Source organism: Oxyura jamaicensis, chromosome 5 (genome assembly GCF_011077185.1).
Source record: "Oxyura jamaicensis isolate SHBP4307 breed ruddy duck chromosome 5, BPBGC_Ojam_1.0, whole genome shotgun sequence".
Classification (NCBI taxonomy): domain Eukaryota; kingdom Metazoa; phylum Chordata; class Aves; order Anseriformes; family Anatidae; genus Oxyura; species Oxyura jamaicensis.
In genome coordinates, this window is record NC_048897.1 from 60,932,275 (window position 1) to 60,946,647 (window position 14,373).

At 48.6% G+C, this 14,373-nt stretch overlaps 1 protein-coding gene across 4 annotated transcripts in view; it reads right to left on the bottom strand.

Annotated features, from left to right (window-relative positions):
- Positions 1 to 10,377: 10,377 nt before the first annotated feature.
- The window catches only part of LMO1 (LIM domain only 1), an 81,041-nt gene continuing 77,045 nt past the window's right edge, over positions 10,378 to 14,373 (bottom strand). For all 4 annotated transcript variants that reach the window (XM_035327929.1, XM_035327928.1, XM_035327926.1 and 1 more), the window contains one exon: positions 10,378 to 10,825. In XM_035327929.1, coding sequence (XP_035183820.1) covers positions 10,720 to 10,825 — 106 coding nt within the window. In that variant the 3' untranslated portion in view covers positions 10,378 to 10,719. The remainder of the gene's footprint in view (positions 10,826 to 14,373) is intronic.

Genomic DNA, 14,373 nt, shown 5'->3' on the forward strand with positions numbered 1-14,373 from the left:
TTGCCCAGATACACCCGTGGGCTTCAAGTGATTTTCCTGGGAAACATCTCCCCAGACATTATTTCAATTCAGATGCCCCCAAAGGCAAAGCGTCCCCAATAATTAATAGTGTAAAAGTTGTCTTACATGCCTTGGTATTGTAAGTTTGCTCTCCCCAGAATTCATTTGGTCTCTTCCCACTAGAACTAGACAAAAAAGACAAGCTTTTTGACAAAAGCAACGTGGCTTGGGCCAATATTTATGTAGAGAATCATATAGATTATTGTAATTTTAATGCCAGCAATTTCAGTCTCTTATTTTCAAAAATCGGCATCAACATTCAAACATCAGTGTTGCTCTTAAAACCTCCCCACTCTTCTCAGCTTTTATTCTCCAACTGTAACCCTGGAGGAACTTCTTCCACATAGGACTGTAGCAGTGCAGACATTGGGCAGACAGGTGGGAAGAGGGACAACCGCCATGCTCCTGCTCATACCCAGGTTTCTGAGCAGTTAGCACTAATGCAAAGGGAAAAGCTGCACATTTCACGGAGAAGAGAGGGATTTTTTAAAAAGCAATTTTAAGATTCGCATGAGTTAGGATGGCTCTGTTGATGTACTTTGGAGACATTAAGTAATGAGCTCATTCTTTCATAATGAAAACAGGATAGAAAAAAGGATTCGTTTAGTAAAATGCAGGGAACTGCTGTTCAGCCCAGACACAAACAAAATACAAAACAGTGATGCCAGCCTGCATTAACTCCATCTGAGCCGCCCAAATTCATAATAGTCTAAACTGGACTGTCCTTACAAAGTCTATAGCCAAGTCATAAATGCAAGACATCTGATTTGTGGGGCCAGCACCCTGGCTGACGCACATCTATGTCACCATACTGAGGCCAGCAGTGCCTCTGTGTCTGGGAGATCTTGGTCAAAAGGTTGCCTTTTTTTTTTTTTTTTTTTTTCTGTGTGTGTGTGTGACTTTTTTAATTTAGGTAAATGGTAACTCATTGTTAAGAGTAACGCTGCTTAAAAGCATGTTTGTTAGGCTGGAATTGAGAAACCAGGTCCTGCTAGTGACACTTGTGCCTAGGGATGAGACCTCATGAACAGGGCAGAACTCAGATGGTCATAAGCCTCCTTTGGCAATAATTTGACTCTGATGAACAGTGAACTATGGACATGGTATAAAAGCTCTTTTCAATGCATAATAGGGTTTCGATCATTTTTTTTTTTCCCTTCTTTCTTAACCCTAAAACAGTCGGGGAACACTGTGTCACCTGGTGGCCAGCCCAAGGCTAGCTGCTCACGAGGGCTCCATTTTGTACCCGGTCTCCTGAGCGCATGGAGGGGTGTGGACATCACGGTGAACAAGTCAGTGCCCTGCTTGGCCACCTCGTTGTTGCCTGCCCTGACTGCACAGCTTCAGGGTCACCCCAAGCAGCAAATGTGCCCCTGTGCATCCCCCAGGGCACCCTGCAGAGGTCCCTGTTTTAGCTGTGGCCATTTGCCATTGCTTGTGATGTTATCTAATACAACCTAGCCCAGCCTATTAATTTAATTTAGGCTTTCTTCATCGCAGCCGCAGGACACCATGTGCCTGAAGCAGGAAGTGTGCTGTGAGGCCATTGAGCACAGCTCTGTGGGTTTGCAGCCATTTGGAAGTTGCCACTGTACCAACGACAGCGTGCTGACAGCACCCCGGCTGATGGGTCCCCTCTTCTGTCTTCATGACAAAACAAACCAGCAAGCCCACACCATGCACATGGAAAGCCCCCAAACCCAAAGACAAACCATTTGTATTAAACTTGTCCTTTGCCGATGTCTCCCGCTCACAAACTCAGAAATCATACGGTCCCTGACGTTGCGTAGCAGAAGATTTACGCGGCAAGGGGGCTAAGCACTAGCACGCAGGTTTGAACAACTGGATACCGCCGGATTTATACTCCATTTGGGATGATAATGAGGTGGTTAATACAGAAATACAAGACAGTAATAAACCATTGACTTTTATAGATCTCTGTGTGGATCTGAATCATCATTTGGAGAGCAGGAGATCAGTGATATACAGCAGCTCATCCCGCTCTCCTGCTGCTACCTGGCGAGCAGCAGCCCAGCAATTGCCCTTCGCAGCACAAGAGGCTCTGCATAAATCCTGCGATGCTGCAAGGGGAACGTGGGTAGTGGGCAGCATTTTGTTAATGGAATATGCATCAACTAATCTCAATTAAAAGCATGTTCTTCTTATGTAGATATCCCTTTTCCTCCACACAAGTTATGCTCATTCTTAAACCCCTTAATTATATCGAAAACGCAGGCTAGTAGCTCAAGACAGATTTCACTACTAGCTTTAATAAAAGGGCCAGAAAAAATACTGTTTTCTGATGGGCAAGAAGGAGTGCTAAATACCACTAAACGATCAATTTTCAGGTCACGTGAAGCACTCTAAGATTGCACTGATGTATTTATAACTGCTTTGAAAAAAAAAATCGTAAAAGCATGGAAGATTCCTGAAAGTTTGTGGGAGTTCAAAAAAAGTGACGGGACAGAGTTGTGGCAGAAATGGTCCCTCAAGGGCTATGCTACCACTGCCCTTCATAGCTGGCCCCAGAGCACAGGCTGCTGGAGGCTGGAAAAACCACCACGGAGACATACACAACACCGGGGACACACCACGCTGCTCAAGCCCATGGTCTTGGTGTGGATAAGCCACGTCTCTGTGGTGGGCCAGGAGTTGTAGACAATTTAAAAAAAAAATAAATAAATAAAAAAGGTTTCAGTAGATAAAAAAGCTGGCAGCCGGGCTTCCCCAGCAGCAAGGCAAACACAGGCGGCTCCCACAAGGAGGACACAAGGAGGACAGGAGCCAATCCTGTCCTCTCCCATTTCTCCGGTACTCACGCAGCGGCCGCACGAGGCAGGGCCCGGGCGCCAGGACTCCCTCTGCCTGGAGACTGCAAACTCGCTCGCCTCCTCCGGGAGTGGAATATATGAGGATTTATATGATGGAAGAAAAAAGATAAAATGTTAGAGGAAATGGCCCAGAAATGCTGAAATAGAAATGAAGGACTGAAATAATCTACCCATACTTTATGCAGTGGCATAGATATAAGAAATACTAGTTGTTTTTTTTTTTTTTATTGAGAATCCTTTTTCTTCCCAAGAAAATTGTTTATGCAGAATCTCCTGAGAAGCTTCATTTTTTATTTATATATCCATATATATGAGTGGTGGTAATTTGAAGCCCTCCAAACAATCACCTGTAAATTATAATCTTTCTGAGCAGCAATATATATCCACGAGTCAGTCCCAGGACGCTGAAGCTATACATGAAGAGGGCTATTTATGTCACTGGAGGCACAGAAAGAAATTTTCTTGGTTTTATAAGAAAATGTCTTATTAACATGTATAGTTAATTAGGTAAAGAAAAGAAGGGCCCTTCAAAAGACATGGGATGACTAAAAGTTAATCTGTGGAACTGCTGAGCAGCGTGATTTACCATGGCAGCGATACCTATGCCTGTCCCCGCTGCCAAGGGCACAGATTTATCCGCTGCACAGTGCTGAGCAAAACTCGAGATATTTCTTTCTCTGCACACATGCATCTAGATGCAGACGTGCAGAGGCGCTGCTTATGGGAGCTGGGTGGCAGCAGCAAGAAAGCTGTGCAGAATCCAAGGAGAGACGAGGTGATGGGAAGGGTGGCTGCAGAGCAGGACGGAGGGAACAACCCCCCCAGCTCCCAAACGCTCTGCAGCTGCGGCGGGGACATCACCGCCTCTGCAGGTGGATGTCCCTTTCCTCATGCTGCGAGGTGGCACCTGCCCAGGAGCACTGTCAGGACATGGCAAGCCAGGCAGAGGTGGCTCACGCCCTGCAGGCTGCCTCCCCAAGCCCATATAACAAAAACCTGCTGAAGCTTCGGTCTTGATGCTGGGACCCCTGTCCCACATTGCTTGCCAAAACCAGAGCAGAGCCACCATATCCCAGTCTTGGGGGAAATACAGCCAAAAAAAGGGTCTCTTTTTGCCATAGTGCAGGGAACAGGAAACACCATCAAGGCTGAGAGGCTTCGATAGCTCAAAGGCTTTTGATCTGGCAATAACCCCTTTGCACAGAGCAAATTAGAGCAGGTTTTGGGGAAGGGATGTTTGGTGAACTGATTTGTTTATTTTATATTCTTAGAAAGGGCTGGGTGCTCGAGCTGCCCTGTGAGCGCTGAGTTCCCCGCCACTCGCTGCCAGGGGCTTGATGTCCTCTGGCTCCCCCCCAGTCCTGACAGTGATGAATTTTAAGCTAAAAGGCCAACAAAATTTATTGTCCTCCATTACTCTAATACAATACAATTTATTTTTAAACAGCTTCTCTCAGGCAAAAGCATGGCGAAGTGATCCACAACAAATTACAGCCTCCGCATGCAAATCCAAGCAGTTCATATCCAGCAAGTTCATAGCAGCGAGGGTCGTCCTGCTGGCTGGCGCGCAGCTCAGCAAGTTTAATTACCGCAGAAGGGGGTAATTATGCATTGCCTGGGAGAGCTGGCAGTTGGGACAGGGTAAATATGGGGAACAAGTACAGGCAGACCCAGAGGGGAGACCAGTAGGGGTTAGAGACACAAACCAGAGCGGTGGTTGAGCAAATCACACCGGGTAAAGATGGTCAAGTGTTTGGGAGGCGAGGGGGAAGGGACTGGTAAGGCAGGGAAGATGCCCTGTGACCCCCATACCTGGTCCCTGCCAGCCCCTCTACCAGTAAGCAGCTAGAGACATTGCAAGGCTAGCAGCGCCAGCCGTGCCGCTGACCGCTCTCATTTCCAGCTCGGCAGGAGCCACCAAGAGCAAGCAGGTGGCCGCCCTGGGGAAGTTCATCTCTGGGGCTCGCCGTGTGGGGGCTGGCACAGAGCAGCTCCCCCTCGCCACCAAGTTCTGCAGCAGCCGGCAGAGCCAGAGCCCCCCTCGCAGAGCAGGGGAAGGGCTTTTCCCCCTCGTCCCACTCATTAGTTTTGGGGGAACAACTCCCAAGATGTTATTTCAAGTCAAACAGCCCACAAGCAAAGCGTCCCCCAAGATTAATTGTGTAAAAGTTGCCTTGCATGCCTTGACTTCTTTTCTTTTCTTTTTTCCCATGTGAGAAATATTTTTTTTTCCTTCTGATTTTTTCTCATCTGTTGAACATTTATAAAGTGAAGAAGCCAGCGGCAAAGTATGTCGGAATTGTCTGGTAAGGAGTTAACATTTGTAAGATGAATGCTGTAAGAAGTTTTCCTCTTTCTTTTTTTCCTTTTTTTTTTCTTTTTTAATTAAAAAATACATTTCTGGAGCAAAAACACAAGCAATAAAGAGTGTTTCCCTGTTGGGAGGCTTGTTTTGTAATGCGGTATGAATAACCAGCTGACAATCCAGTTTTGTGTTTTCTCTTCGTATGGCCAATGGCCAAGAGCCAGCCAACTTTATTGTCCTTGAAATGTCATGATTTTGAGTATGCACAGAATCCTTAACTGCCCAAATTACTGCATAACATTCCTTTTTATTATATGGCAACAATGTGATCCTGGGCTCAAAGACTTACTAGTTAAGAAGATTATGTGTTTTCCTTTTTCTGTTTTGTTAAAGTGCCAAGTCTTGCATTTTTTGGCATCTTCTAAAGAATAAAATGTCTTCTGAAATATTCTCTCAGAGCACAGAAGTTACCTCAGAGGAGCTCAGAAATACAGGGCTTTTCAATACTTTCTCATTTACTCAGAAGTTCAGACACATTTCTTTTCCTCAAAAGCTTCCAATTTTTGCCTCTTTGTGTGTATTGACAGAAAAAAAAAAAAAAAAAAAAAAAAAAAAAAAAAAGAAAAGAAAAAAAGATTGTCCTTCATAACTTTGCATTGCTTTACTTTCCCACTAATTTATTTCTCATTCCCTCTCTCCTTTTATTTTACGCTTCCCCCTTCCCAAGTGCTGGTGAGCCAGAGCCCGCGTGGGCTCCCTCGTCCGTGCTTGGCGTCGCTGCGGCCCCATCCCGTGGCCGTGGTCCCACCACACCAACCAGCACCGGAGAGCGCGGGCAGGAGCCTCCACGGCACCGGGTCCCCTTCCCGGAGCTGTCGCTGCAGCCCGTCTCCTCCGGCGGCTTGCTTGTCGCGGGGAACGACGGCTTCTAAATATGTTTTCACCAGCTGACATTTAAGTATGAATAAACAAGTATTACGCACGCACTAAATATTCATGTTTTACAACACAGCCATTACACCAAGGAATTATTTATGAAGCTGCTGTTCCCCGGTGGGGTGAGGTTACGCAGCAGCCCGCGGGCCAGCTGGAGCCGCTGCAGCCCAGCAGGCATTTTGGCATTTCTTCTGGGAAAAGGCTGGGGTTCTCCAGAGCCTCCTCTAGGGCCACAGGCAGGGCACCCTGCTTTGAAAGATGCTGTGTCCTGGCCCTTCGTGTGCCCGTCTGCTCTCCTGTGAGACCTTCCCCCCGTAGGACGAAACGATATTAAGAAATAAGAGTAAGAAGAAGAAAGTTATGGCAAAGGCGTGCTCTTTCCAGAAAAACCACAGGACAAGCAGAAGCATCCCGCCATGGCTTTTGCCTTCAGTTAAATCTCGGCACTGACAGGAACACGCGAGGACCTGAGCGCTCAGCATCACCGGGGCATCGATCCATCGGTGGGGGCAGCCCCACGGGCTGGCCTGGGAGGGTGGAAGCCCGTTTCTGAGCCTTTTCCCATTCACACCCTAATAACTATAATGCTGATAAAGGCTGGGGATAGATGCTCACGGAAAGTACACAGAAAAACATTTTATGGGGTGAAAAAGCCATGAGAGACAGCTTGGGCAGGACCCAAGGGACCAAGCGCTTTGCCTGCTTCTGTGTTGACATCAGACACGGGGCATCTTTAAACAGCGAGGTTTTCAGGACATATCGCCACCATCTTCTGCGGTTCCTGCGGGGGTGCCAAGCCCTTCCAGAAAGTAGCCCTGAGCAGCTCTCCCCACACACCACGCAGACACGAGGGGCCGTGGGCGCTGGGGGCCCTGGGCAGGATCCCGCCGTCAGGCAGCACACCGGGCCGAGGAGCAAGGAGGGCTCGGCCTCCTGATCCCCGGGGACAGCGGGAGGGCTGTAAAACGGGAGGCAGGTGAAACGGGGGACAGGCAGCAGCACCCTGTGCCTGAAGGAGCCCGGCAAAGCTGCTGGTGTCAGAGAGGCCCGCTTGCCAGCCCTGCGTCTGCTGCTCTCCATACTAAAGCCATTTACTGTACGGGTCGGCCACTGGGGAAAACCGCTGTCTACGGCTCAGCTACATTACTGGAAGTGCAGCAACTGTGTTTGTGCTGCTCCGACTGCTGCATTTCCAGGACCCACTGTGCGGCTTTTGAAACGCTCCCCCGCGAAGCACAGGCCCGTCCCTCCGGCTATTAGGGCTGTGCCCCTCAGCCCGCGCTGCCGCAGCAGAGCCATGCAAAGCGTGGCGCGAGCTCAGCGTTGGGACACACAGCTGGTAAGGCCGTAAAAGAGGGCTGAAATGCAAGCACCGTGTTTCTTGTGAGGTAAATTAAGCCAACAAGGTGGTAACAGACCGCTGTTAATATTAGATTAACTTGTTTGGCAAGATACGAAATCGGGGGAGCTGGGTTGTTGATAGCCGAGCGTTCAATAACGCTAATGCTGTTCAGGGAAGTATGACATCCCTCTGAAATACAGATGCACGCACACAGAAAAAAAAAATAAGACTGGAGGAAGAGCCAGAATCAGTACAGCAATTACACCAGCATTAAAGATGAATAGAGAAGAGGGTTGGGATTTTTGATTGCCTTTAAATACTGGCTTGTTTTAGTCTTAACATCAGACTGTGCTGTGATCAGCCATTAGGCCTAACTGAAAAAGGGAGACAGAGAAAAGATCCCAGATTCCAACATTTGCAGGAGGAACATAAGATACCACTTTGACCTGAGATAAGGAGGCAAATGGCAGATAATTCAGAAGTTAGAGCCAGCTGTGCGCGCCTGGCAGCACCCGGGACGACTTTGGAGTGACGGAGATTTGGGCAGAGGGGTCACCCGCAGCTGCAGCGTGGGGACTGAGGCGAGAGCTTTAATGTCACACTGTATGCCAGTGGTCACTAAACTGATTAGGCAGTGGTTATCTTTAGCAGTAAAAAGGCTATCTGCTAATACTAAATGATTAGAGTCTAAAATGCCATTTACTCTGCTCTGATTCCTTGAATGAATATTTATGCCAAGTGATGACTCTAACACCATCAAAAGGTTTTCCTGCTCTGTTCTTTAGAGTGAAAGTGATTATTCAACAGCGGGTCTGCACTCCAGCACTTGTTTCTATTAAGCAAATTTGCAGTGTTCAGACAAAAAAAAAAAAAAAAAAAAATCACAATTGCATCATCCTCCTGGGATTTTTATTTTTAAAGAACTTGTACTTCCAACACTCCCAAGGGCACAAGCTGCTGCAGGTGAGCCGTGTCCGTGGCACAGACACAGCAGAGGGCGATACAGATGCTGCACAATTTCTGCATTGCATTCTGTTAAATATTTACATTATAAACATTATGACCATGAAACCTGTGCCTGGAGCAGTTTTGACCAGCAAGCTGTAGATCCCCTTGCTTTGATCTTAAAGCTTTGCCACTATGCTGTCAATAAAATAGAAATTTCAGTGGGAAAAAAGTCCATGGAGGAAAAGTTCTCAAAGAAAATGCCTTCACTTTGCTTATGTGCTTGCTGTGTCAGTGCCAGCCAGACTTGCAGCCCCTTGGGTAGCTGGATGACATCCCAGCCAGCCCAGGCCCATCTGGGGACTTGCAGACGCACCAAGGCTCTGCTCGCACACACCAGGACCATTGGCACTCATCCAGTGGCTCAGAATTGGGCTTTCCTGCTTATGGGAACCCCTTCTCCAGCAGGTGCCTGGCTTTGGGATAACATCACTGTGCCTCTTCCAGCTGTGTGAGGGAAATGTGGCAGCTGAGGAGCCGTTAGCCAGCATTAGCCAGGCAGCTCCAAAAAGTTACACTTCCGAAAAAAGGAGACTGCCCATGCCAAGGAAAAGAATGCATTCTGGAAGGTTTAACTACCATTCTCCAAAGGACTTCTTCTTTTTAAATTGGTGCCAAAAACACTCCTTGGGACTCTGAACTAAATCTGAATAAGCCGCGCAGCTAGTTTTGCTGTTGTTGCTGTATTGCAACAGTGACACAAAAAGGCAACCGCAGTTTAAAAGCCACCGGTCCTTTGAAAAGGGGATGGGGCAAAATACGCTGTTATGGGGCTCCCAACCCAAAATGTCTGCTTGCAAAGAAAAAAGCACTCAATCCATGTTCACGGTACCTATAGGAGCCAGGTGATTGATGTTTTGAAGCGTACCAAGGTTCTGGGGCTTCTGTTGGCAGCTTTGAACACAGACACACATAAAAGCTTTCCAGGCAACTGGCAGAGCAGCGCTGAGGTGCGCTGCAGGCCTGTCAGAGAGCAGATGGACTCAGGACCAACAACTAATCAAGTCACGTCAGACGAAAAGGTGTTGCTGTCTACTTGAGGGAAGGGGGGAAACACAAAGAAAAATCAAGACAACAAAACGGATGGAATTGCAGCCACCTTTTAGAGCTCCTGCTGCACTGCATTGAAGCGACACTCGCTGTACGGAGAAATTTGTTTGGTACAGCCCAGGGCCCTGCACATCAACTGCATAACCTTGAAAATCACTGCACAAAGCATCACAGCAGGAACACAGGTCAGAGCTTTTCTACAGGAGATGTTTCAAATCCGACCGCTTTCGTTATGCCAGAGGTCAAAGCCTCCAGCAGGGAGTAAGCGAGGAGTGCTGCGGGGCAGGGGGTGCCACAGCCATGCCGGGCTGCGTTCAGCCCTGACATCAGCCCTCGGACAGCCCTGGACAAGCAATGCCCCACAGGAAAACCTCACTGCACGTCCAAGCCTTGAAAACATTGTTCTGCTCAATCCCCGGGGGCCAGCTATGCCTGGGGGAGCCTGTAGTAGGCCGGGGGAGCCTGAGGCCGGAGCAGGCCCCTGAGGGCCCTCCTGCTGGAGGTGCCCTGCCCAGGTCCATGCGGCTCAGCCCTAAGTCAGCCCTTGATCGTTGCCTGCGTGGGTTCCAACAAGCGGCACCGACTGCTCCCCACCACCACCACCCCGTGGGGCTCCCTCCCTCCCGTCATGTAGCGCAGCAGCATTGTGGAGACGAGTCTCCACATGGCTCATGGTGCAAGGTTTAACCCTGCGGCAGGAACTCTTCCCACAGATCCCACCTGTGAACTCCTGCCTCTGCTGTTATTCACACGAGTCCCAGGGATGCGCATAAATATTTACAGACGTGCGCTCACCATCAAGCACAGGAAATAAAGGTCCCCACTGCATGAACAAACCACAGCTAAGATGACCAGCAAACATTCATAATTTTTAATTCACACCAGTAATAAAATTGCATTACATTTTTCATAAAATAAATGTTCCAGTTTATATACAGAAAACAGACTGTACAGAGCCCTCCCCCAGACCCCAAAAACTCACAAACATACAGGCAATGCAGTGCTCAGCTAAGCAGGCACAACTGTACATCTAAAATTGTAACTGCTTTGTGTTGGGGGGGAAAAGTACTACAATGTATATAGTCCTCTCTGGACCAAGAATTAAAAAAATATTGCAGGCAAGCTGACAGACGCCTCGCTGCTGGTGCGGCCGAGCGTCCATCCACAGTGCTCCAGCGAAGCAGGGTTTGTTATTGAACCTGGGACTCGAAGCTCCCGTTCAGCTGCCCTTCCTCATAGTCCATCTGACACAAGATCATGTTGTTCTTCAGGAAAAATTTGTCTCCCACACAGAATCTGGAACACAAAAAGAGTCAACCGGTCTCAGTATGAACAGGATGTTTTGAACCAGGTGATTTTATTACAGAAGGAAAAGAAACAGAGGTTTAACTCATCCAGCAAAAGACACCCCCCATTATAATAGCAAAGGTAACACTTTGCCTTTGCTGCACCCGCTGGCTAGAGCAGAGGGTACCTGAGGCAGTCTGGGGCCAAAGGCAGGGGGAGGAGGCCAGGAGCAGCTGAGAAGGACGCCCCTGCAGATGGGAGGTTTTCAGAAATCAAGCCGGTGATATCTTACGCAGAGCCTATGTGAAGCTTGTGCTGGTATCCATATTTTCACAGCTCCCTCAGGTGAGGCAGTATTTACACTAATTTCCAGGCACGGACTGGCTATTAAGTCCTTCCTCACCCCCTTGTGTACAGTGCTGAACAATAAATAGAAATTTCCTGATAGCTGGACTCCTAACCTTTATCTTCATTGAGCGAAGGGCAGTGCTCTCTATATACCATGTAAATTGTTCTGTTTGTATTGAGGTTGACAGAGAGGCTTGTGATATTTAACAATTTTATTTGACCATTAAGGTCAAAAAAGTTCCACGTATAGTATCTGAGAGGTATAAATTGACAGCCCACAGCTTTTTCACCCTGTCTGCTTGCTCTGGAATTAGAAGCTAATCTTTTCTTCTTAAGATAACATACAATGCCCTTCGAGCCAAGTCCAGGGGCTGGTTTTTGCCCACCATGCTGACAGGACGATGGCTGGCCAGAGCACAGTGCGACCTCAAACGCCGCGTCCCATAACCCACAGCCCCGTGCCGGTGGGCAGCTCTGAGCCCATGGGGACGCCCTGCTGCAGGGCCAGGAGTTCAGGGAGAGCTGAAGGAAGATTGGGGGAGATGATCCTGGCCTCAGAAGATTTAGAGGACCTCAAACTCCTGCTTGCTCTTAGGCGGAGCTCTGGCAGGGACATTGCCATTTTAGGGTCATTTTAGAGCTCCTTCAAATGTCTGACATGGGGACAAGCTGCAGATAAGATTATTAATTTGCCAAGACAAATAGAAGTGGGAACCAGTTCTCACTTTACATGGTTTCACTGGAGACCTACCTTCTTCCCACCGTGGCATGTGCTTTAGTAGTTCTGAAATTCATCTGTTTATCTGTATTAAGAAGCTAAAAATGAATCTCACTTTAAATTAACAACTTTTAAGCTAAAAATTGTATTGTGCACCCACTCCAGAAAACCGCATTCCCCACCAGCGGTTTACTCACTATAATTAACAACACAGCAGCTTGCGTTCTGCTGCTTGTCGTTACCCTAAGTACAATATAAATCTCCAGAAAGAGAAACACAAAAATGACTCGTGCCCAGCATCATCACCAGCTGCCTCATGCCAACCCTGGTTTGGGTCTCGAGGAGCAGGAGAAGCTGGAGGACTAGGGAGCTGGAGTATGTCCGTGTGAGAGCACTGAAACACACAGCAAGGGGCACCCAGAGACCCCGCCAGTTTGGGAGAAGGGCTTCATTCAGAGGAAAGGAGACGTTGCCTCTTTGCACCTGCAAACCCAGTTTTGAAGCTAATGAAAACACTGCATGCTCTGGATAAATATGAGAGATTTTGCTGCACTGAATTTAACACTCTGTACACAGACGCAGCCTAGCTAATAAAGAAGGGTAAGCAAGCTGGAAGAGAACTAAAGGAGAGAAGTCTTCACAATCAAATCTTTGCATAGCTGGAGAAATGGGCAGGGTTACCGATTCCAAACTAGCTTTGGCATCCACCTTTGCAGTTTTGACTCAGGTTGACTCAGGCCCATAATTCTGCTTCAGCTTGCAGCGTTGCTGTGACAGGAACACTTTCATTCTGCCCTTTCAGGCCCAAATCTCTTGAGGATAAGTCATAAGTGTTTGTAGCTTTCTGACCTAAGCCAAAAATAACAACTTACACATAGCTCTGTGCTGTCTACTCAGCATGTCTTTCAGAAAAGCTCAGCTTGCCCCAAACTGGGCAAATCCCTCGTGCACCAAAGAGCGACTGTCAGCCAGGTGGGACCGCCCGGGCCCTGCTAGCAGTGGCAGCGTGCGCGGGGTATGAGAGGGGCAGAGACTGCACCTCACTCCGAGTGCAACAACGGTGCCTGCAGCCTCGAGGGGAAGACAGGCAGAGAGCTGCCTCTGAGCCTTTGTAGTAAGGTGAAATTTAAAAGAAAACCAGTACCGGTGAAGGAAACCCGACCCTGCGGGCCAAGCTCAGCAGCACCGTGTAATGCTTCCAACTCCGCAGGAAAACCTCACAAAGCAGCAATTTCAGCCGCGTGAAGGAACGGCATCTTGGGGAGGGAACGGGCCAGCCCTGCTTGCAGTCACATGCAGCTGAACAGCGACCACGGCCATTGCAGAAGTGCGAGCAGCAAAACGAAGAGCGGGCAAGAAAGAGAGCGGTTCAGCGATGCTCCTGGCGAGCAGCGGCGGCCCAGGGCCAGGAGCCACTAGATGTCAGTGCCGCCTCGGCGCTGCCACCGCGCAGGGAAGCCGTCGGTATTTATGGGAGAGTTTTCCACCTCGAGCAAACACCGCCTCCGTGCTCAATAACGTGATGGACTACAGCCGCCAGCGCTGCAAACCGCTCATCTAATGCGCCTCTTCCCTGCTCCGGCACGAAGCGGCACGCTCCATTTATCCCAACGACCAAAACCCCTGTCAATGAGCAGGGAAGAAGGACCAGGCTCCAGTTTGCATGGTCCCATTGGTTAGTGGGAAAGGTGGAGGAGGTTTGCACGCCCACACACACCAGGTATGGCATCCTGTAGAGCTATGGAGGTCCTACTGTGACTTTTGTTTTGTGGCAAGGAAGTGGTAAGTTTTTAAGTCAGGCTCTAGCCTGACTTGTACAGAATAAAGGTCTCCACCCTCCCATGAGATTTGCCATCTTTCGCCCCTTGCTGTCTCTCTCACACCTTCACACAGGCCAAATCATTGCCTTCTAGTTTAATCTCTGGGGGACAGGACCAGCAGTGTAGAAGACGCACCGTGTGGCATAAGCACAGCCTTTGGCTGCTGGGCAGGCACTACAGCTTGACTAAATGAGCAGCAAGAACAGCAGGCGCTTTTGGTTCTATCTTGGAGCAGGCTGGCTGGCTGGCTGGACCAAAAAGGGATACTGAATTACATCTGACTCCATGGGCTTCCCTTCTGTCTACAATCACCAACAAATAGGGCACGGGGATGAGTTTCCACAGCCCTCCCAGATTCAGCTAGCTACAGATAAGTCCGTGGGAAAACTCTGCACACAGCCCATTATTGTACACTTTGACGTGCATTTTTCACTGGGTAAAACCCAGCAGAAACACACAAATCCCATTTAAAATTGCACCAAGATCCCCTGTTAATTACACAGCAACTACAGGGACTTGTTCCTAGTGCTGGAAAGGGCTTATCTAGAGTATTGTTCTCCTGCTTGTCCCTCCTATTTCTCCTTCTTCTCGGTCATCCCCAGTTCTGCAGGTGTCAGAAACCTTATTTAAGCAAAATAAAATTAATTTGTTTGCCAGAGGACATCCATTCC